Source organism: Salvelinus fontinalis, chromosome 5 (genome assembly GCF_029448725.1).
Source record: "Salvelinus fontinalis isolate EN_2023a chromosome 5, ASM2944872v1, whole genome shotgun sequence".
Lineage (NCBI taxonomy): Eukaryota > Metazoa > Chordata > Actinopteri > Salmoniformes > Salmonidae > Salvelinus > Salvelinus fontinalis.
Window position 1 is genome coordinate 59,843,997 of NC_074669.1, and position 20,737 is coordinate 59,864,733.

At 44.0% G+C, this 20,737-nt stretch overlaps 1 protein-coding gene across 3 annotated transcripts in view; it reads left to right on the forward strand.

The window, feature by feature from the left end:
• Positions 1 to 20,737, forward strand: part of tbck (TBC1 domain containing kinase) — a 75,580-nt gene that overhangs the window by 49,933 nt on the left and 4,910 nt on the right. For all 3 annotated transcript variants that reach the window (XM_055924051.1, XM_055924054.1, XM_055924052.1), the window contains exons 23-25: positions 749 to 930; positions 8,308 to 8,471; positions 15,773 to 15,932. In XM_055924051.1, the coding sequence (XP_055780026.1) occupies positions 749 to 930; positions 8,308 to 8,471; positions 15,773 to 15,932 (506 nt within the window). The remainder of the gene's footprint in view (positions 1 to 748; positions 931 to 8,307; positions 8,472 to 15,772; positions 15,933 to 20,737) is intronic.

A 20,737-nucleotide genomic window follows, 5' to 3' on the forward strand; every position in this document is an offset into this window, starting at 1 on the left:
ATTTGTGAAGTCATTTATTCATTTTCCCGGACACCCATTTTTATCACAGATTACACCACATAGTGAGGCACTCTCCGCTCAGGCCTTTCACACTTATTTAATTACCTACTCTGTTGTTTAATTAGACTTACTATGCTGTTTTACTTAGAGAACTGTCAATTATTATATGTTAGTATTTTGCTGATACAGGCTTGTCTTGTGTGGGTGCAACTGCAGTATGTGACATCCTGTTGTCACAATCTACAGGAATTTAGATGTGTGGAAACATGCAGGAAGGGACAGACAATGGTGGCAACGTCAGCTATCTCAATCTGCACAGACAAGCTAAATCAGCTTTTACATACCATGTTCCTTCTCTGTTTTCCACCCATCTGCTAAACTGCCACGTAGGCAAATTAGGTTGTACTTTTTCTGTAATAGGAGAGAGACAACTCTGTTCGTTGGGCTTTCCTAACGATGCACTGTTGAGTGGTTGTTATTGATTGCTTCATTTTTGCAAATCTTATAATAAAGTTATTTTGAAGAATACAGTCTCTCATTTTGGTGAGAATTACCATGACACACTACCAAATACGAACTGCTTCAGCTCCCATCCTGATTTTAAAAAAGAAAGAAAGAAGTAATTAATTTTATGTGCTGCAATTCAGCTTTTATCTGCCAAGTACGGCCTACATGAATAAATAAATTCATGAGTAAATAATAAAAATCATGACCCCCCTCTTATCTTTGTTTCTCTTCCTCCTTCCAGAGATTGACATTGAGCGCTGCGTCCGGGAATCCATCAACCTGTTCTGCTGGACTCCCAAGAGCGCCACTTACCGCCAGCACGCGCAGCCTCCCAAGGCCCAGGGAGACAGCAGCACCAACGGCTTCGGCAAGACGGCCAACTACTACTCCTCAGACTACCAGGACATGCCCAAGACGGACCTGGTGAGCGCTCCTCCATCATCACACACAGATATGGACACATTCACGCACACACAGATATGGACACATTCACGCACTCACTCGTGTGTGTATATATGTACTCACTCACATTCACGCATGCCCAAACTCATACACCTCTCACACACACACACACACACACACACACACACACACACACACACACACACACACACACAAACCATGAACCTGAACCCTAATTGTAACCCTAAAATAGCTGTTTTCCTTTTGGGGACTGGCAAAATGTCCCCTTTACATTTTTTGTGATAATAATTTAAATAAACTTTTTTTTTAAATAATATTAAAAAAAAAAAATACTACCCTTGTAAGTACTTTTGAAACACATACATACATACATACATACATACATACATACATACATACATACATACATACATACATACACACGTACAGGCACACTATTTAACTCTCTTCCTTCATGCCCAGACAGGCCTTGCTGTAAGGCAGTGGGCCTTATTTAACCTGTTTGCAGCTACCTCAATCCACCCATCTCGTTATGAGTTTACATGTGTTCCCACTCAGACATGGGTTGTCCTGGGCCCCATGATTGAGCGGTGATGTCATAGACAGAATGTGCCTCTTGTGTGATTTCCACAACCTAATGAAATCGTACGCCACGTGTCTATTGGTTGCTGTCGGTTACTCTCTCGGTGACATTTAGTCAAATGTAGACCGCCTCATTCTCAGACAGACAGCACTACAGTACACATGTAATGGAGATGGGGAACATTGAGGGTCAGTGAGAACTCTAGACCCAAAATGGCCACTGTATTGCTGTATTAATTAATTCCGGAATCAGTCAGTGTTTTTCCAGTTGCTCAATCTTTCCTTTTCAGTTATTTATTGGAGGTTTCCATTTTCCGGTGGTCAGGCTGTCAGCTTTGACTGGCTATTTAATTTATGATTGTTCAGAGGGATAAAACTTGACTGGCTGTTAATTTATGGTTGGTCCAGGGGGAATAGGGGAGGGTCCAAGGGGAATAAATACTTGTAATCTGAGCCTAATGGCTGGTTAACGCAGACACGAGGGGCTCAACCCTAAACCATTTAAACACGTCCAGTCTCTGGGGGCCCGATTACCACCCGCAAGTATCCTGGCTAGCTTCCTACTGCCCTCTTGAGAAGATTCAGACAAATTTACTAGACAGACACGATCCTCTCAATCCCTATATGACGTGAGACACGTTTGACAGAACCGAAGGTAACAAATTCTAGTACCAAACCACTTTTCATGTTATAGTATTGGGAAAAGTACCTAAGGTTCGGTATACCGTGTAACGATAGTCTGCAGCGCCCTCAAGATTCTTCCTCAGAAATCACAAGGAAGCACATAAAGGCAGGGAGGAACAGGACCACGGCTGTGAAACGTCAGTCTCATCAGTGAGGTTGGTTTACAGCGCTAGGCTTCCTTTTGGGGGTAACACAGAGGAGAATCACATACATGCAACATAATGGCCAATCTTAGAGGGAGGCTAGAGTATTGACCTGAATCCAGTTTTTCTTATTAATACCATGTTATAGGAGTGATGGGTTTATTGCAGCTACAGAAACCATAGGATACAAAAACTGTAATGCTTCCCACTTTATTTCATATCCCTGTCTTCTTCTACTGTGTGTTCCATTCATTTCAGAGAATAACGTTATAGTGTATATTTTTCCAGGTTTTGGAATTGGACATGAAATTGTTAGTTTTTTTTTTTTTATACTCTCCTTCAAGACCATATTCTGCCTATCTGGGTTTGATCGTTTTAGTTAAATAACATCACATTTTACTCGACACCCAGAAGTTGAAAGAAACTACCACATCTGAAGATGGATTCTGTCATTTCATTTCTCAATATGCGTGTTGAGTTCATATCTGTTTGGTTGACTGTATGCCCCTACAGCGTGCAGTGAGTAACTTATTCAATTTCCCAAAGAACATTTCATTAAATCTGGGCGAGATGCTGTTTTCATGACACCAGAGAAATGAAGTGTTTACTGAATGCCTGGACCCAGGACCCGGCTCTGCTCTGGGCCTAGCTCCAGTCTGTCTGTCAGCAAAAACACGGAGGCATTTTATTAAAAAGTGCCGCTCTGCTCTGCTTGCCTCTGCTGCCAGAAAAGTTACTTCACTTCAGTTGAGAGGGACATTGGTAACTGCTGCGTGGCCGTTAATGGAACATAAGTCATTAGGGTCTGTATTTATAAAGTGCTAGGATCATCGGGATGACCCCCCCCCCCCCCCCATCCATATCATCCTTTTCAATATGTTCTAAAAGGAATACATGTGGGGAGCAGTATCCTTCCTCCTTTGCAATCCTTTATTTCTTTGAAGGTTATTCCTTAATGAATTTCATGGCGGCTCCTAGGTTTCAAGTTAGCCATTTTCTGATCAGTATCTTTACTCGTGATTTTAATTTATCTGGTCTGTCGCGACGGCAGATTACACTGAAATCCTTGATAGGGAATAGAGTCGTGCCATGAGAAATTATGCCGGCGTTTGTGCTAATACTGTAACTGAATGCCTGTACGTCACCATGACTATAATGGGAGTAATTGCAAATGCCTTCCGTATAGAATTACACTGAGGGATAATTGCCCTGTATGTATGGGAGTTCATATTGGGATGACAAATCGCTGCATGGTGAATGTACAACACGACTGTTGGCTATTCATTATCACTAGACCTCCGTCTAAGCTGGTTATCATCATGATGGGCATTGTCGTTATAGTACTGTACATTCATGTTCTCATGCAGATGATCATGTGAACCAATAGGGGCTATCAGGTTCCTCTGCACAGTAAACGTTGGTGAGGAAAAACAAGCTCTGGGTAGTGTTCAGTAGTGCACACCATCGCAAAGTGTTTTGAAACAGATAGTACAAATCTAAAACGTTATTGGACAAATGTGGACAGTTTCTCCCTGTTTCACACCATTTAAAAATGCTTACTCCATACTCAACTGAGCCTGGGTCATTATATTATAATGCCATTTAGCAGATGTTTTTATCCAATCAATGCGTGTATACATTTTCCATACGTGTGGTCCCGGGAATCAAACCCACTATCCTGGCATTGCCAGCACCATATAGTGTGTGTGTGTTGAGTAGAGTAGATATTAAAGCTGTCTGATTATACAAATTTATGACATCTTATTCACTTCTTAATGCATTCTAGGCTTAGGTTTTAAAGAGCTTTATATTGATTGTGATCTATTTTCTGGCATCATCCAGTTACCTTATCCAAGCAACAGTTATCATCATAATGGATTGCTCTTATCAGTCCTTCTCCTACTTCCTCACTGCTGATTGGACAAGGTGCTTACAGTTTGCCTGTGCTAATCCAAACTATTTGTTGTATTATTGTCAGTCTGTTTATGTGTGTGTGCGTGCGTGCACGGCTGTGTGTGCACCCGCCGGCCCGTGGCTGTGCTTGTGTGTGTGCCCGTGGCTGTGCTTGTGTGTGTAGGCGTGGCTGTGTGTGTGTGCCCACCGGCCTGTGTGTGTGGTCATTGTACAGCCTTTATTACTTCTTTATGGAGCCCTCCTATCAGTCATGGCTGTTTAGTGACTTCAAAGCCTCTCTCAGCCTATTGCGAACAGTCTGAGCACTGATGGAGGGATTGTGCGATCCTGGTGTAACTCGGGCAGTTGTTGTTGCCATCCTGTACCTATCCTGCAGGTGTGATGTTCGGATGTGCCGATCCTGTGCAGGTGTTGTTACACGTGGTCTTCCACTGCGAGGATGATCAGCGTCCTGCCTCCCTGTAGTGCTGTCTTAGGCGTCTCATAGTACGGACATTGCAATTTATTGCCCTGGCCACATCTGCAGTCCTCATGTCACCTTGCAGCATGCCTAAGGCATGTTCACGCAGATGAGCAGGGACCCTCGGCATCTTTCTTTTGGTGTTTTTCAGAGTCAGTAGAAAGGCCTCTTTAGTGTCCTAGGTTTTCATAACTGTGACCTTAATTGCCTACCGTCTGTAATCTGTTAGTATCTTAACGACCGTTCCACAGGTGTATGTTCATTAATTGTTTATGGTTCATTGAACAAGAATGGGGAACAGTGTTTAAACCCTTTACAATGAAGATCTGTGAAGTTATTTGGATTTTTCGAATTATCTTTGAGAGACAGGGTCCTGAAAAAGGAACGTTTATTTTTTTTCTAAGTTTAGGAACTATAAAGGGTTCTCCTTTGGGGACAGCCAAAGAACCCTTTTAGGTTGTAGATGGCACTTTTTTGATCATAGTGTATCAGTGAAATGCTTACTTACAGGCCTTTCCCAACAATGCAGAGAGAAACATAGAGATAGAATAGAAGAAGAAAAAATTTACACAAGGAATAAAAACACAATGAGTAAGGATAACTTGGCTATAAACATGGGCCACCAGTACTTAAGCTGGAGGAACAGGTACATGTTGACTTATAGGCCTTGACGGCACAGTGCAGTCAACATTCAGTTTTCCTCTGTCTTATCATATTGTACAACAGCTGATGAAAACTAACACTGTAAAAGTGTGAAAAAATCGAATGGCTGGTTTTAGTCCAACTCTGTGTGGTTGTATACGTTGCAAAGACGCTCAGAGGTCTTAAAGCATTGAGTGCCTCCCTCCGATTCAATGACTGGACAGTTAAGTGAATAAAATACACCCGCTGAACCTAATGATAGTGAACTGCCTCTCGTTTGTATGAGTAAAGCACCCTCCTCCTTCTTCGTCTTTATCCTCTCCTTGTTTGCACAATTGCCCCTTGTGGGATAAATAGCCTAAAGTATTTTTAATTGAATTGTCTCTTTCACTCTTTTTCCTCTCTTCCTCCCACCCCTGCTCTCTCGTTCATGCTCCATGCTTCCTATTGACTCATGACAGCCAGTGAAATGTGTGATCTGTGCCAGCAGATCATCGGGCTCGTTGATGCATGTACCAATAGCAATCATCCCACTATCCCATCCTTCTCTCTCTCCCTCCCTCTCTCTCTCTCCCTCCATCAGTGAACGTGAGAGGTCTTCACAACTTGATTTGTGCTGAATCCTGAGGAGGATATCTTTTTTTGAATACATTCAACTGCCAAAGGCGTCGGCGTCCATCGAAAGGTTCTACTTCAGATGATGCATTGACGCATATCACCTGCCCCTTGCCATGTATTGCCGTAGATTCTGTAATTGTATATATTTACAAGGAGATGTTTCGTGGAAGCTTTAAGGTTTAGGTGACATTATACAAGAGTCATTTGGAATGCAGAACTGCAGTGGCACACCTCTAGAGATGTCAAGACTGCTTACAAGGGGAACGCTAAGTATGATTCCTCCTCAGGCTGCACACTCTGTTCACAGGAGATACTGGCACCTCAGTGCCACCATTGTCCCTGCCACACAGGCTCCTAAAACGTGCTTATACTCTCACGTCTTTGATGACAAATAGCAACAGTACCAGTGGACTCCCTGGCTCTCCCCATTAACACTGCTCATCAGAGCCTGTCTGCGCTGTCACCTCCAGGGCAGCATTATCCTGTAGTGTCGACTGGAAAGGGAGAGTGCCTTTCCAAAATCCTCTGTCCTCAGTACAAAGTATTTTCTGCTTTGCCGGCAATGGCACTGATGTCCTTCCTTGAGAACTACATACAGTATTTACATATTTACAAAAGACTGACAAAGCTATTGTACAGTTCCACTGAATGCTGTTATTGTCACCAAGATATTCAAGTCTTCCTTAGAGAGTTCGATGTTTGCTGGTCAACTAAATAACAAACTGTACAGTCGTGGCCAAAAGTTTTGAGAATGACACTAATATTAATTTTCACAAAATTTGATGCCTCAGTGTCTTTATATATTTTTGTCAGATGTTACTATGGAATACTGAAGTATAATTACAAGCATTTCATAAGTGTCGAAGGCTTTTATTGACAATTACAGGAAGTTGATGCAAAGAGTCAATATTTGCAGTGTTGACCCTTCTTTTTCAAGACCTCTGCAATCCCTGGCATGCTGTCAATTATCTTCTGGGCCACATCCTGACTGATGGCAGCCCATTCTTGCATAATCAATGCTTGGAGTTTGTCAGAATTTGTGGGGTTTTGTTTGTCCACCTGCCTCTTGAGGGTTGACCAGAAGTTTTCAATGGGATTAAGGTCTGGGGAGTTTCCCAATGGGATTAAGGTCTGTTTTGTTCCCCAAACTACTTAGTTATCACTTTTGCCTTATGGCAAGGTGCTCCATCATGCTTGAAAAGGCATTGTTTGTCACCAAACTGTTCCTGGGTGGTTGGGAGAAGTTGCTCTCGGAGGATGTGTTGGTACCATTCTTTATTCATGGCTGTGTTCTTAGACAATATTGTGAGTGAGCCCGCTCCCTTGGCTGAGAAGCAACCCCACACATGAATGTTCTCTGGATGCTTTACTGTTGGCATGACACAGGACTGATGGTAGCGCTGATCTTGTCTTCTCCGGACAAGCTTTTTTTCCGGATGCCCCAAACAATCGGAAAGGGGATTCATCAGAGAAAATGACTCTACCCCAGTCCTCAGCAGTCCAATCCCTGTACCTTTTGCAGAATATCAGTCTGTCCCTGATGTTTTTCCTGGAGAGAAGTGGCTTCTTTGCTGCCCTTCTTGACACCAGGCCATCCTCTAAAAGTCTTCGCCTCACTGTGTGTGCAGATGCACTCACACCTGCCTGCTGCCATTCCTGAGCAAGCTCTATACTGGTGGTTCCCCGATCCCACAGCTGATTCATCTTTAGGAGACGGTCCTGACGCTTGCTGGACTTTCTTGGGCGTCATGAAGCCTTCTTCACAACAATTGACCCGCTCTCCTTGAAGTTCTTGATGATCCGATAAATGGTTGATTTAGGTGCAACCTTACTGGCAGCAATATCCTTGCCTGTGAAGCCCTTTTTGTACAAAGCAATGGTTTCCTTGCATGTAGCCATGGTTGACAGAGGAAGAACAATGATTCTAAGCACCACCCTCCTTTTGAAGCTTCCAGTCTGTTATTCGAACTCAATCAGCATGACAGAGTGATCTCCAGCCCTGTTCTCGTCGACACTCACACCTGTGTTAATGAAAGAATCACTGACATGTCAGCTGGTCCTTTTGTGGCAGGGCTAAAATGCAGTGGAAATGTTTTTTGGGGATTCAGTTCATTTGATGGCAAAGAGGGACTTTGCAATTAATTGCAATTCATCTGATCACTCTTCATAACATTCTGGAGTGTATGCAAATTGCCATCATACAAACTGAGGCAGCAGACTTTGTGAAAATTAATATTTGTGTCATTTGCAAAACCTTTGGCCACGACTGTATACTGAGGGAACCTATTCTACCTGAGTGGTCATAATAACTCTCTCTTATCTCCTTCTCTACAGTCGCGGGAGCCCTTGGCGCTGAGTGACCTGAAAGCCGAGGTGTCCCCCCGTATCTCAGCCGAGGACCTCATTGACCTGTGTGAGCTGTCGGTTGGGGGTCAAACCAAGAGGAGCAAGGCCAGCAAGCCAAAGATCCTTGCCGTCGACATCCGCAGCATCGAGGAGTATCCTTCAGTGTGTGTGTGAGAGAGAGGGGAATTAATCAATCAATCTATCGGTTAAATTAATGAAGCCTTTTCTACATCAGCACATTAAGCAGTTGTCACAAAGTGCTTTTACAATAAAACCGAACTAGACCCCAAAGAGCAAGCACAGCAGAGACAGAGGTCTTCAGGACAGATGATTAAAATATGCCTCTCCTACACCCAGGCTGTTTTGTGTTAGCAAAGCACCACATAGAGAGACGAGAGCCCAAGTGTTCTGTTTTACTTTGAAGGGGAATTTATAGCATGTTGTCGTAAAAGACTGTACCTCTTTTGAATAAATGCATGTGTTATTGGCCTCGGCTATGTCTCCAGAGAAGGGATTGCTACTTAAATATGCTTTTTACCTTCAGGCTGTATTGGTGTTGTGCAGTACCACCACCAGTACAATAGCTGTGTGTGTGTGTGTGTGTGTGTGCGTGTGTGTGTGTGTGTGTGTGTGTGTGTGTGTGTGTGTGTGTGTGTGTGTGTGTGTGTGTGTGTGTGTGTGTGTGTGTGTGTGTGTGTGTGTGTGTGTGTTAGGCTTGCATGTAGCTGTTAGCTCCATCAAGACTGATCTACTCCATTCACACACTGCTAGGACACAGTCTAAGAAATATTTTCTGTTGGTTCAGTTCAGCCATGGCTTTGTGCAGAGTATACATTGGCTGTGTATATGGCTGGTCCTGTGTACAAGAACTGGCTTGTCTTCTGTGCTCTCCTCTATCTGGCTGAGGAGAGCATAGAGGTCTGGACAGTTAGCTTCTGCATCAAATCAAACTGTAATTGCCACATGCGCCGAATACAGAAAGTGTGGTCTTTACCGTGAAATGCTTACTTACAAGTCCTTAACCAACAGTGCAGTTCAAGAAGAGTTAAGAAAATATTTACCAAGGAGACTAAAATAAAAAGTAACACAATAAGAATAACAGTAACGAGGCTATATACAGGGGGCACCGGTACCGAGTCAGTGTGCAGGGGTACAGGCTAGTTGAGGTAATCTGTACATGTAGGTGGGGGTGAAGTGACTATGCATAGGTAACAAACGAACAGCGAGTAGCAGCAGTGTACGGGGGGAGGGCAGGGCAATGTAAATTGTCCGGTGGCAATTTTTTTATTAATTGTTCAGCAGTCTAATTGCTTGGGGGTAGAAGCTGTTGAGGAGCCTTTTGGTCCTAGACTTACTTGGCGCTCCGGTATCACTTGCCGTGCGGTAGCAGAGAAAGCAGTCCTTCAAATTTTGGGGCTTTCCTCTGACACCGCCTATTATATAGATCCTGGATGGCAGGAAGCTTGGTCCCAGTGATGTACTGGGCCGTACGCACTACCCTCTGTAGTGCCATACGGTCAGATGCCGAGCAGTTGCCATACCAGGCGGTGATGCAACCAGGCAGGATGCTCTCGATGGTGCAGCTGTAGAACCTTTTGAGGATCTGGGGGCCCATGCCAAATCTTTTCAGTCTCCTGAGGGGAAAAAGGTTTTTGTCGTGCCCTCTTCACAACTGTCTTGGTATATTTGGCCCATGATAGTTTGTTGGTGGTGTGGACACCAAGGAACTTGAAACTCTCGACCCGCTCCACTATAGCCCCGTCGATGTTAATGGGGGCCTGTTCGGCCCACCTTTTCTGTAGTCCAAGATCAGCTCCTTTTTCTTGCTCGCATTGAGGGAGAGGTTGTTGTCCTGGCACCACACTGCCAGTTCTCTGACCTCCTCCCTATAGGCCGTCTCATTGTTGTTAGTGATCAGGCCTACCACTGTTGTGTCATCAGCAAACTTAATGATGGTGTTGGAGTCGTGTTTGGTCACGCAGTTGTGGGTGACCAGGGAATACAGGAGGGGACTAAGTACACGCCCCTGAGGGACCCCACGGTCTGACCCTGAGGAGAATCCATTCGGCCTGTTTATTAGCTACCCCCATAGCCTGTTAGCCACCTGCTAGCCTGTTAGCCACCTGCTAGCCTGTTAGCCACCTGCTAGCCTGTTAGCCACCTGCTAGCCTGTTAGCCACCTGCTAGCCTGTTAGCCACCTGTTAGCCACCTACTAGCCTGTTAGCCACCTGCTAGCCTGTTAGCCACCTACTAGGAAAAACTACTTGTGTGGGCTAAAGTTACAAAACCTCCACTGGATGGGAGGTTTATGGTTTAACTGAAAAACATTTGGACTTTTTTGTTACAGGGTGAAGAATACCTGTGAAATTCATATATCAGAAGTGTGAGATGCACTAATATGCTCTGCTGATTGGAGAAGCTGCTTTTATCTGCCGGTCAGTCATGGGAATCTATTACTAAAGTGAGACTGCCTAGGTTGTGAATTGACCTTGAAACAAGTTAACATTGTTGAAGTCCTTGGAGTAATTCTTCTTGAAAAACCTCCAGCCCTATCACTGGGTGTGAACACGTCTGGCACATTTGACAGCCAATGGACAAAGTTACCCTGGATAAGAGTGTGCTAAGAAAATAAGGAGAGTGAATGTGCAGGGGGTTAGATGTGAATGTGCAGGGGGTAAGATCTGATTAGAAGTCCAACTTAACCTCTGGTTATAATTACATAGAGTTACCCAGACACGTTTTTTATTTACGTTTCTTTACCTTTCTTGGAGGAAAGAAAAGGCAGACTCCTTAAGTGGGATATGATTTGTTCCCTCGGCGGGTGTGGCTGAATTATTGATTCATTGTGTGTGTGTGTGCATTACACAGCCTAACACACACTCAGCGCACACACACACTCCCCCGTGGATACACCTGATAAGTCCCTTAGATTACAAACGGGTTGCCAGATTCAATAACCCAGTAATCCATCTTGGCTAATCATAAAAGTGCAATATCACAAAACAAAAAGACAGTTTGTCTGCACAGATGGACTGTTTGTTTTCTTCTAGTTCTATTTCCCTGACAGTTGTTCAGTTTATCAGGAGTAGACTTTCCAGCACTAAGTAATCAATACTCTTTCATCTTAAAAGTGAGCCACTCTCTCAAGAGTCATTGGCGGAGGTCAGTGGAATGATAATTGTTTTAGGGGGAGTTAAAGCTCCATTAATCAGAGGGGGATTAGGGGGGAATACCTGGCAACCGTCCTCTCTCAGAGAAAGTCCTCTCCATTCTATAGAGATAGACAGCGGTCCCCAGGGCTCCTGACCCAGAATAACAAAGAGGGATTTGGGCCACTTAGAGCTGGCTACCCTGCATTGTGATGATTGTGAGATAAAATACAGTGTTGGGTCTCCAGTTGGGCACAAAGTTATTCAATTGATCACACCAATCCAGTGTTTTACTAGTGGTTGGTTTCCATGCCTGCATATATTCAAGAATGTAAATGATAATTGAACAGAGTACCATATTTCAGATTGTAGCTACCTATTTAAGTAGTTAGTGCACAGCTGTTTTAAACAACAGTTGTGTGGACTACCTTACATTTAGGGGTTCTAGAGCAAAGATTCAGTAACTCAAGTTAAATTGACTAAAGTGAAATATGTCAGTGTGTATAATGGCCTCTCTCTTCCCAGGAATCATTTAGTACGTGGCCTAAAATACTTCAGGAAAGCAGTTGTGCACCATTCGTCTTAAAATTATGTAACGATAATGTCGATAACTACCTCGGAAACGGAGCAAGCCAGAAAATGATTATTACATTTTACAAGTATGTTTTTTGTTCTTCTCTCTGGCTGGCTTGTGCCTAGCTTTCACTGTTCCCTCAGCGCGAGCTGCCTGGCACTCAGCAGATATCTAACACTGTTCCCTCAGCGCGAGCTGCCTGGCGCTCAGCAGATATCTAACACTGTTCCCTCAGCGGGAGCTGCCTGGCACTCAGCAGATATCTAACACTGTTCCCTCAACGCGAGCTGCCTGGCACTCAGCAGATATCTAACACTGTTCCCTCAGCGCGAGCTGCCTGGCGCTCAGCAGATATCTAACACTGTTCCCTCAGCGGGAGCTGCCTGGCACTCAGCAGATATCTAACACTGTTCCCTCAACGCGAGCTGCCTGGCACTCAGCAGATATCTAACACTGTTCCCTCAACGCGAGCTGCCTGGTACTCAGCAGATATCTAACACTGTTCCCTCAGCGCGAGCTGCCTGGCACTCAGCAGATATCTAACACTGTTCCCTCAACGCGAGCTGCCTGGCACTCAGCAGATATCTAACACTGTTCCCTCAACGCGAGCTGCCTGGCACTCAGCAGATAGCTAACACTGTTCCCTCAGCGTGAGCTGCCTGGCACTCAGCAGATATCTAACACTGTTCCCTCAACGCGAGCTGCCTGGCACTCAGCAGATAGCTAACACTGTTCCCTCAGCGTGAGCTGCCTGGTACTCAGCAGATATCTAACACTGTTCCCTCAACGCGAGCTGCCTGGCACTCAGCAGATATCTAACACTGTTCCCTCAACGCGAGCTGCCTGGCACTCAGCAGATATCTAACACTGTTCCCTCAACGCGAGCTGCCTGGCGCTCAGCAGATATCTAACACTGTTCCCTCAGCGTGAGCTGCCTGGCACTCAGCAGATATCTAACACTGTTCCCTCAGCGCGAGCTGCCTGGTACTCAGCAGATATCTAACACTGTTCCCTCAGCGCGAGCTGCCTGGTACTCAGCAGATATCTAACACTGTTCCCTCAGCACAAGCTGCCTGGCGCTCAGCAGATATCTAACACTGTTCCCTCAGCGCGAGCTGCCTGGCACTCAGCAGATATCTAACACTGTTCCCTCAGCGCGAGCTGCCTGGTACTCAGCAGATATCTAACACTGTTCCCTCAGCACAAGCTGCCTGGCGCTCAGCAGATAGCTAACACTGTTCCCTCAGCGCGAGCTGCCTGGCACTCAGCAGATAGCTAACACTGTTCCCTCAGCGCGAGCTGCCTGGCACTCAGCAGATATCTAACACTGTTCCCTCAACGCGAGCTGCCTGGCACTCAGCAGATATCTAACACTGTTCCCTCAGCGCGAGCTGCCTGGCACTCAGCAGATATCTAACACTGTTCCCTCAGCGCGAGCTGCCTGGCACTCAGCAGATATCTAACACTGTTCCCTGAGCGCGAGCTGCCTGGCACTCAGCAGATATCTAACACTGTTCCCTCAACGCGAGCTGCCTGGCACTCAGCAGATATCTAACACTGTTCCCTCAACGCGAGCTGCCTGGCACTCAGCAGATATCTAACACTGTTCCCTCAACGCGAGCTGCCTGGCACTCAGCAGATATCTAACACTGTTCCCTCAACGCGAGCTGCCTGGCACTCAGCAGATATCTAACACTGTTCCCTCAACGCGAGCTGCCTGGCACTCAGCAGATATCTAACACTGTTCCCTCAGCACAAGCTGCCTGGCGCTCAGCAGATATCTAACACTGTTCCCTCAGCGCGAGCTGCCTGGCACTCAGCAGATAGCTAACACTGTTCCCTCAGCGCGAGCTGCCTGGCGCTCAGCAGATATCTAACACTGTTCCCTCAGCGCGAGCTGCCTGGCGCTCAGCAGATATCTAACACTGTTCCCTGAGCGCGAGCTGCCTGGCACTCAGCAGATGGCTAACACTGTTCCCTCAGGGCAGAGTAGCCTGACGCTCTGCAGAGCTTAACAGACATATACTTTTTTGTTTTCTTTCTTTCCCCTCATTATGTCAATTTAAGCACTCTTCCAGTTCCCACCCTCCCTGTCCCCCCCCCCCCCCGAGATTGAGTTATTACTTTAATTTGCCTGGCTTGTGATATTTCCTCTCCTCCTCCTTTCTCCTCCCTCCTATTTCTGGATACTGTCTTTGGCAGCCAGAGCAGCTGCTGTCTCATGATAGAAACTTCTGGTAGCCTCTATTAGGCTGACAGACCAAGGCAGACCCCCTGTCTCAAGTTCACCTCAGACAGACAATGACATGCACACATTCAATTATTACACTCTGGGTGGGGTGTGGTCATGGGGGAGATGCACTGTATACTGTGATGCACTGTATAGTGTACTGTGTCGATGATTGCACTTACCCAGAAGGTATTTTTTATCAGTGATCTTGTATTGTCTTGTAGTATTCATTATGCATGACTAAACAGAGGTGGAGAAATTATTGTTTTAAAGATTTCAATCATTTTCCAAATTGTGGACATCAAGCATATTTTACACCCAATTGCGCACAGACATTTTAAGTTATATCTGCAATGAATCTGATTGGAGCAAGCAAGCTACCATGGCCTTGGTGTATTAGCTAGCCCTTGACAGGGCTAGTCCACTATAGATCCCTGTATTTTATAATAGACAGACAGTGTGAACACATGGCCTGGAGATGTATTGCCCTGTAAATTTGAACCGACCTCATTCGGAGCCTGAGATTCATCACCGTGTCAGAGCCCCAAATCATATCCAGTTGCGTTGTTTTAGGCCCATAACAGTGAAACTGCAGTCTGTGGGACATTTCCCTCCACTCAGTCATGTTCTAATACTGCAGCAGTGTTAAAGAGACTTTTATCAGGATGAGGGATTGGAAACAGTTTCTGTCTCCCTATCCCCACACTGTAAAAAATAAAATAAATAATGTTATGATTTGACATACAATTGTAAGGCAACCAGCTGCAATACGATTTAGTTTTTTCAACAACATTTTCACACAAAGTTTTTGTTGAGTTTGCTCAACAACATTTTTTTTAAAACTCTGAATCCTATTGCTGCTGGTTGCCATAAAATTGCACGTTGAATCAACATTATTTATTTAAAAAATTACAGTGCACATGATACATGTAAAAAACACTTGCAAAACCTTCAAGAAGTTAAAAGTTAACTTGTGAAATTACGTAACAGTTTAGCTGAACAGCACTATACTGTAGTGTAAGAATCCACATCAGACTTTCATACCCGTAGTGGTATGCAGGGATTTAAACACCTTTATGGAGCTCACGGTATCACTACTAAATGCTAATAGACTTAATGAATGAATTATGATGTTGTTATAATCATAGCCGCGGGAAGTAGGAGTGCCGAGGGTGTGAATGTCTGATGTTTGTCTGAACAAACATCACAAAGTAGTGCACTGGGCCTTTAATAGTCCTGTGTTAGCGGACCAATATAGCCCTCTGCAACACGGAAAAACAATCCCCCCCCCCCCCCCCCCCCCCCATGGAAGAAGAAAATCGCAGTACCCCCACCCCTAAACCACTTCCCGCGGCTATGGTTATAATGCAGTGTTTGACATAAGCAAGTATGGCCCTCTTCTAATTACTTATTGGTCACCCTAACTTATTGAGGACATTGAGACTTTACATAGACTGGTGTACATTTTAAAGCGTTGTCCCTTAACCCAGGGTGTTCAGCTTCGGCCGAGGCCACATCTCGGGCAGCATCAGCATCCCCTACAGCACGGCGTTCTCTCCGGACGGGGAGCTGGTGCAGTGTCCCGCCACCGGCACCCTCCAGAGCTTCAGGGGACGTGTCATCGTGGTCATCAGCCACGCCATGAAGAGCGCTGCCATGGTGAGAGAAAACACACACACGTTTAGGGATACACAGACATGCATGAACGCAATTGTACACACATTGAACCTTTATTCATGTGGTGAAGTCACATTGAGACCAATTTCTCTTTTACAAGGAAGCCCTGATTCACAGGTGCATGCATCTGCACACACTCAAACACACATGTATGTATGTGCACACACATACACACACACACACACTGTGTCTGCAGCTAGGACGGTTAACTTGCACAATGAGCAATTTAATTTATTCCACCTGCAAGTTCAACAAGCCAGACTGTTTAAGATTCAATTAGGCTCATATTCCATTCCTCCACAGACCTCCACTCTAAGTCATACGGAAGTCTTGGATTGTTCAATCAGACAGGTGTCCAGTTTGTGTTTTCCCCACTGAAATTAGTTCACCTCGTCTATGCTTCATGCTTCAGCTGTTTCTGGGGCAAAGCTATTTACTGTCTTCTCAGCATATTTGTGAACTGTAATTGAAGTGAATCACCATTTTTCCAAATGAAGCATAAAAGTATGATTTGGTTCTATTTTTCACTGTATGGAATAATAAATTATAGTCACATTGCTACAAAAGTCCATTCTTAGTTTAATTCACCTCAATATAATCCATATTTAGTTTAATTCCCCTCGGTATAATCCAGATTTAGTTTAATTCACCTCCAGTATAACCCATATACTCCAGTATAATCCATATACTTATAGATGTCCACCTTGAATATGTGGACATCTATAAGTACCTAGGTGTCTGGCTAGACTGCAAACTCTCCTTCCAGACTCATATCAAACATCTCCAATCCAAAATCAAATCTAGAGTCGGCTTTCTATTCCGCAACAAAGCCTCCTTCACTCACGCCGCCAAACTTACCCTAGTAAAACTGACTATCCTACCGATCCTCGACTTCGGCGATGTCATCTACAAAATAGCTTCCAATACTCTACTCGGCAAACTGGATGCAGTTTATGACAGTGCCATCCGTTTTGTTACTAAAGCACCTTATACGACCCACCACTGCGACCTGTATGCCCTAGTCGGCTGGCCCTCGCTACATGTTCGTCGTCAGACCCACTGGCTCCAGGTCATCTACAAGGCTATGCTAGGTAAAGTGCCGCCTTATCTCAGTTCACTGGTCACGATGGCTACACCCACCCGTAGCACGCGCTCCAGCAGGTGTATCTCACTGATCATCCCTAAAGCCAAAACCTCATTTGGACGCCTTTCCTTCCAGTTTTCTGCTGCCTGCGACTGGAACGAATTGCAAAAATCTCTGAAGTTGGAGACTTTTATCTCCCTCAACAACTTTAAAAATCTGCTATCCGAGCAGCTAACCGATCGCTGCAGCTGTACATAGTCCATCTGTAAACTACCCACCCAATTTACCTACCTCACCCCCCATACTGCTTTAATTTATTTACTTTTCTGCTCTTTTGCACACCAGTATCTCTTCTTGCACATGATCATCTGATGATTTATCACTCCAGTGTTAATCTGCTAAATTGTAATTACTCGATTTATTGCCTACCTCATGCCTTTTGCACACATTGTATATAGATTCTCTTTTTTTTCTACCATGTTATTGACTTGTTTATTGTTTACTCCATGTGTAACTCTGTGTTGTTGTCTGTTCACACTGCTATGCTTTATCTTGGCCAGGTCGCAGTTGCAAATGAGAACTTGTTCTCAACTAGCCTACCTGGTTAAATAAAGGTGAAATAAAAAATAAAATAAAAATATTTATGTTTAGATATGATTCATGTGACATTCTGTTGCATCACCTTGCATCTCTTCTTGGCAGTTGGCCCTAAGATGACAGTTGGCCTCCTTCGAAGGTTGGCCTTCTTTCCCGGGAAGCCCCAGTTGGAAGCCCCAGTTCAGGGGGTATAGTTCTGATCGGATCCTCTCAGATCCACACAGTGATCAGAGGGCTTTAAGAGGGGATATCTGGGATGTCATAACTCCTTAAATCAGCGCACAGCGTCACATGAACCAGTATCTGTGTATTAGAGACCTCTCTAATGCCCAGAAAGCTCAGATTCAAACTCCCATTAACCAGCTCTGCAAGCGTTATGTCAAAATATGTTCGTTGATAACCAAATATGGAGTTTCTTCTTCATTTACTTCCGTTACGGCCGGTATGTACTTCCAAAAAGAGAGAATGAGTTAATTATTTGTGGGGTCTAGCATAGAGGTCGACCGATTTATGATTTTTCAACGCCGATGTCGATTATTGGAGGGCCAAGAAAAGGCCGATACCGATTTAATCGGCCAATTTTTTTATCTATATATTTGTAATAAAGACAATTACAACAATACTGTATAAACAATGAACACTTTTATTTTAACTTAATATAATACATCAATAAAATCAATTTAGTCTCAAATAAATAATGAAACGTGTTCAATTTGGTTTAAATAATGGAAAAACAAAGTGTTGGTGAAGAAAGTAAAAGTGCAATATGTGCCATGTAAAAAAGCTAACATTTAAGTTCCTTGCTCAGAACATGAGAACATATGAAAGCTGGTGGTTCCTTTTAACATGAGTCTTCAATATTTCCAGGTAAGAAATGTTATGTTGTAGTTATTATAGGACTATTTCTCTCTATACCATTTTGTATTTCATATATCTTTGACTATTGGATGTTCTAATAGGTACTTTAGTATTGCCAGCCTAATCTCAGGAGTTGATAGGCTTGAAGTCATAAACAGCACAATGCTTGGCAAAACGCACGAAAGTGCTGTTTGAATGAACGCTTACGAGCCTGCTGGTGCCTACCATCGCTCAGTCAGACTGCTCTATCAAATCATAGACTTAATTATAACATAATAACACACAGAAATACGAGCCTTAGGTCATTAATATGGTCGATTCCGGAAACGATCATTTCGAAAACAAAACATTTATTCCTTCAGTGAAATACGGAACCGTTCTGTATTTTATCTAACGGGTGGCATCCATAAGTCTAAATATTGCTGTTACATTGCACAACCTTCAATGTTATGTCATAATTATTAAAATTCTGGCAAATTAGTTTGCAACGAGCCAGGCGGCCAAAACTGTTGCCCATACCCTGACTCAATTTGACACAATTTGCCTAGTTTAATATTGCCTGCTAACATGAATTTCTTTTAACTAAATATGCCGATTAAAAAATATATACTTCTGTGTATTGATTTTAAGAAAGGCATTGATGTTTATGGTTAGGTACATTCGTGCAACGATTGTGCTTTTTTCTCAAATGCGCTTTTGTTAAATTATCCCCCGTTTGGCGACGTTGGCTCTTTGTTAGGAAGAAATAGTCTTCACACAGTTCGCAACGAGCTAGGCGGCCAAAACTGCTGCATATACCCTGACTCTGTTGCACAGAATGCAAGAGAAGTGACACAATTTCCATAGTTAATAGAAATTCATGTTAGCAAGCAATATTAACTAAATATGCAGGTTTAAAAATATGTACTTGTGTATTGATTTTAAGAAAGGCGTTGATGTTTATGGTTAGGTACACATTGGTGCAACGACAGTGCTTTTTTCGCAAATGCGCTTGTTAAATTACCCGTTTGGCGAAGTAGGCTGTGATTCAATGATAAATTAACAGGCACCACATCGATTATATGCAACGCAGGACAAGCTAGATAAACTAGTAATATCATCAACCATGTGTAGTTAACTAGTGATTATGTTAAGATTGATTGTTTTTTATAAGATACATGTAATGCTAGCTAGCACCTTACCTTGGCTCCTTGCTGCACTCACATAACAGGTAGTCAGCCTGCCATTCAGTCTCTTCGTGGAGTGCAATGTAATCGGTCGACCTCTAGTCTAGCGGCCTTCATCTCCTTTTTGTAGCTGTTAATGACCAGTTTGAAAAGGTGAGAGACCATACTTACTCTGAAGTAAGTAAGACACGTATTCATATTGAAATGAATGGGCAACCTGAAGGAACTTAGCCTGTGAACCAGATACTTGCCAAACCCTCTGTGTTGACTGTGTATCTGTGTATCTGACCTTCTGTATAAGAGAGATCAGACCAGTGAGACAGACTGACAGAGATGTTAACAAACAGAGATGGAGACAGGCAGGCATGCAGACTGACAGGGGGTAGAGTAATCCATTTAGAAGAAATACCACAGACAGCTTAGTCAGTCTGGGGTGTATGTGACGGGTGGCTCAAGGTCAGAGGTGAGACGAACTGCCGTGATAAAGTCGACCTACCCATCTACACTGGTGTTTCTGCAAAGACAGCACCCAGTCTGCACAGGCATCTTCCAGCCTTTGCAGCCAATAGAAAAACAACCTGTCTTGATGACTCTTCAAAGTCACATTTTGTTTTTCATCAAATAAGTTATAAATTGTTACATGTCATTTTCCTTCATGGTCTGAATGTTGTGGGCAGAAATTGGAGTTGTGCTATACAGCAAGCAGAGAACAGCAGAGTAGACACAGCTCAACAACTCAGACCTATATATATGATCCTAACAAGTGGATAAAGCCTCATCCCACAACGGAATACATATTTTGGCACAACAACGTCTGTTGTGAGACTCTGCCTCACAGTAGCTCTTAGATGTCTCAGTCAATTTGCAGAGCAGTGAGGATAAAGCCCAGTGCTACAGACGGATACACAGGAATATGGCCTTGTTGTTCTAGATGAAGGCGCTACTGAGCGGCCCTGTCTACCTGATGCCACTTCCACTACCTCCTCGCTCCATTTCCTGTCATCTTATCTTCCCCCACCAGGCAAACTCTCCTCCTTCATAACCTTCCCTTCCTCTTTGTATCCCTCTCTCTTTTTTTGTCC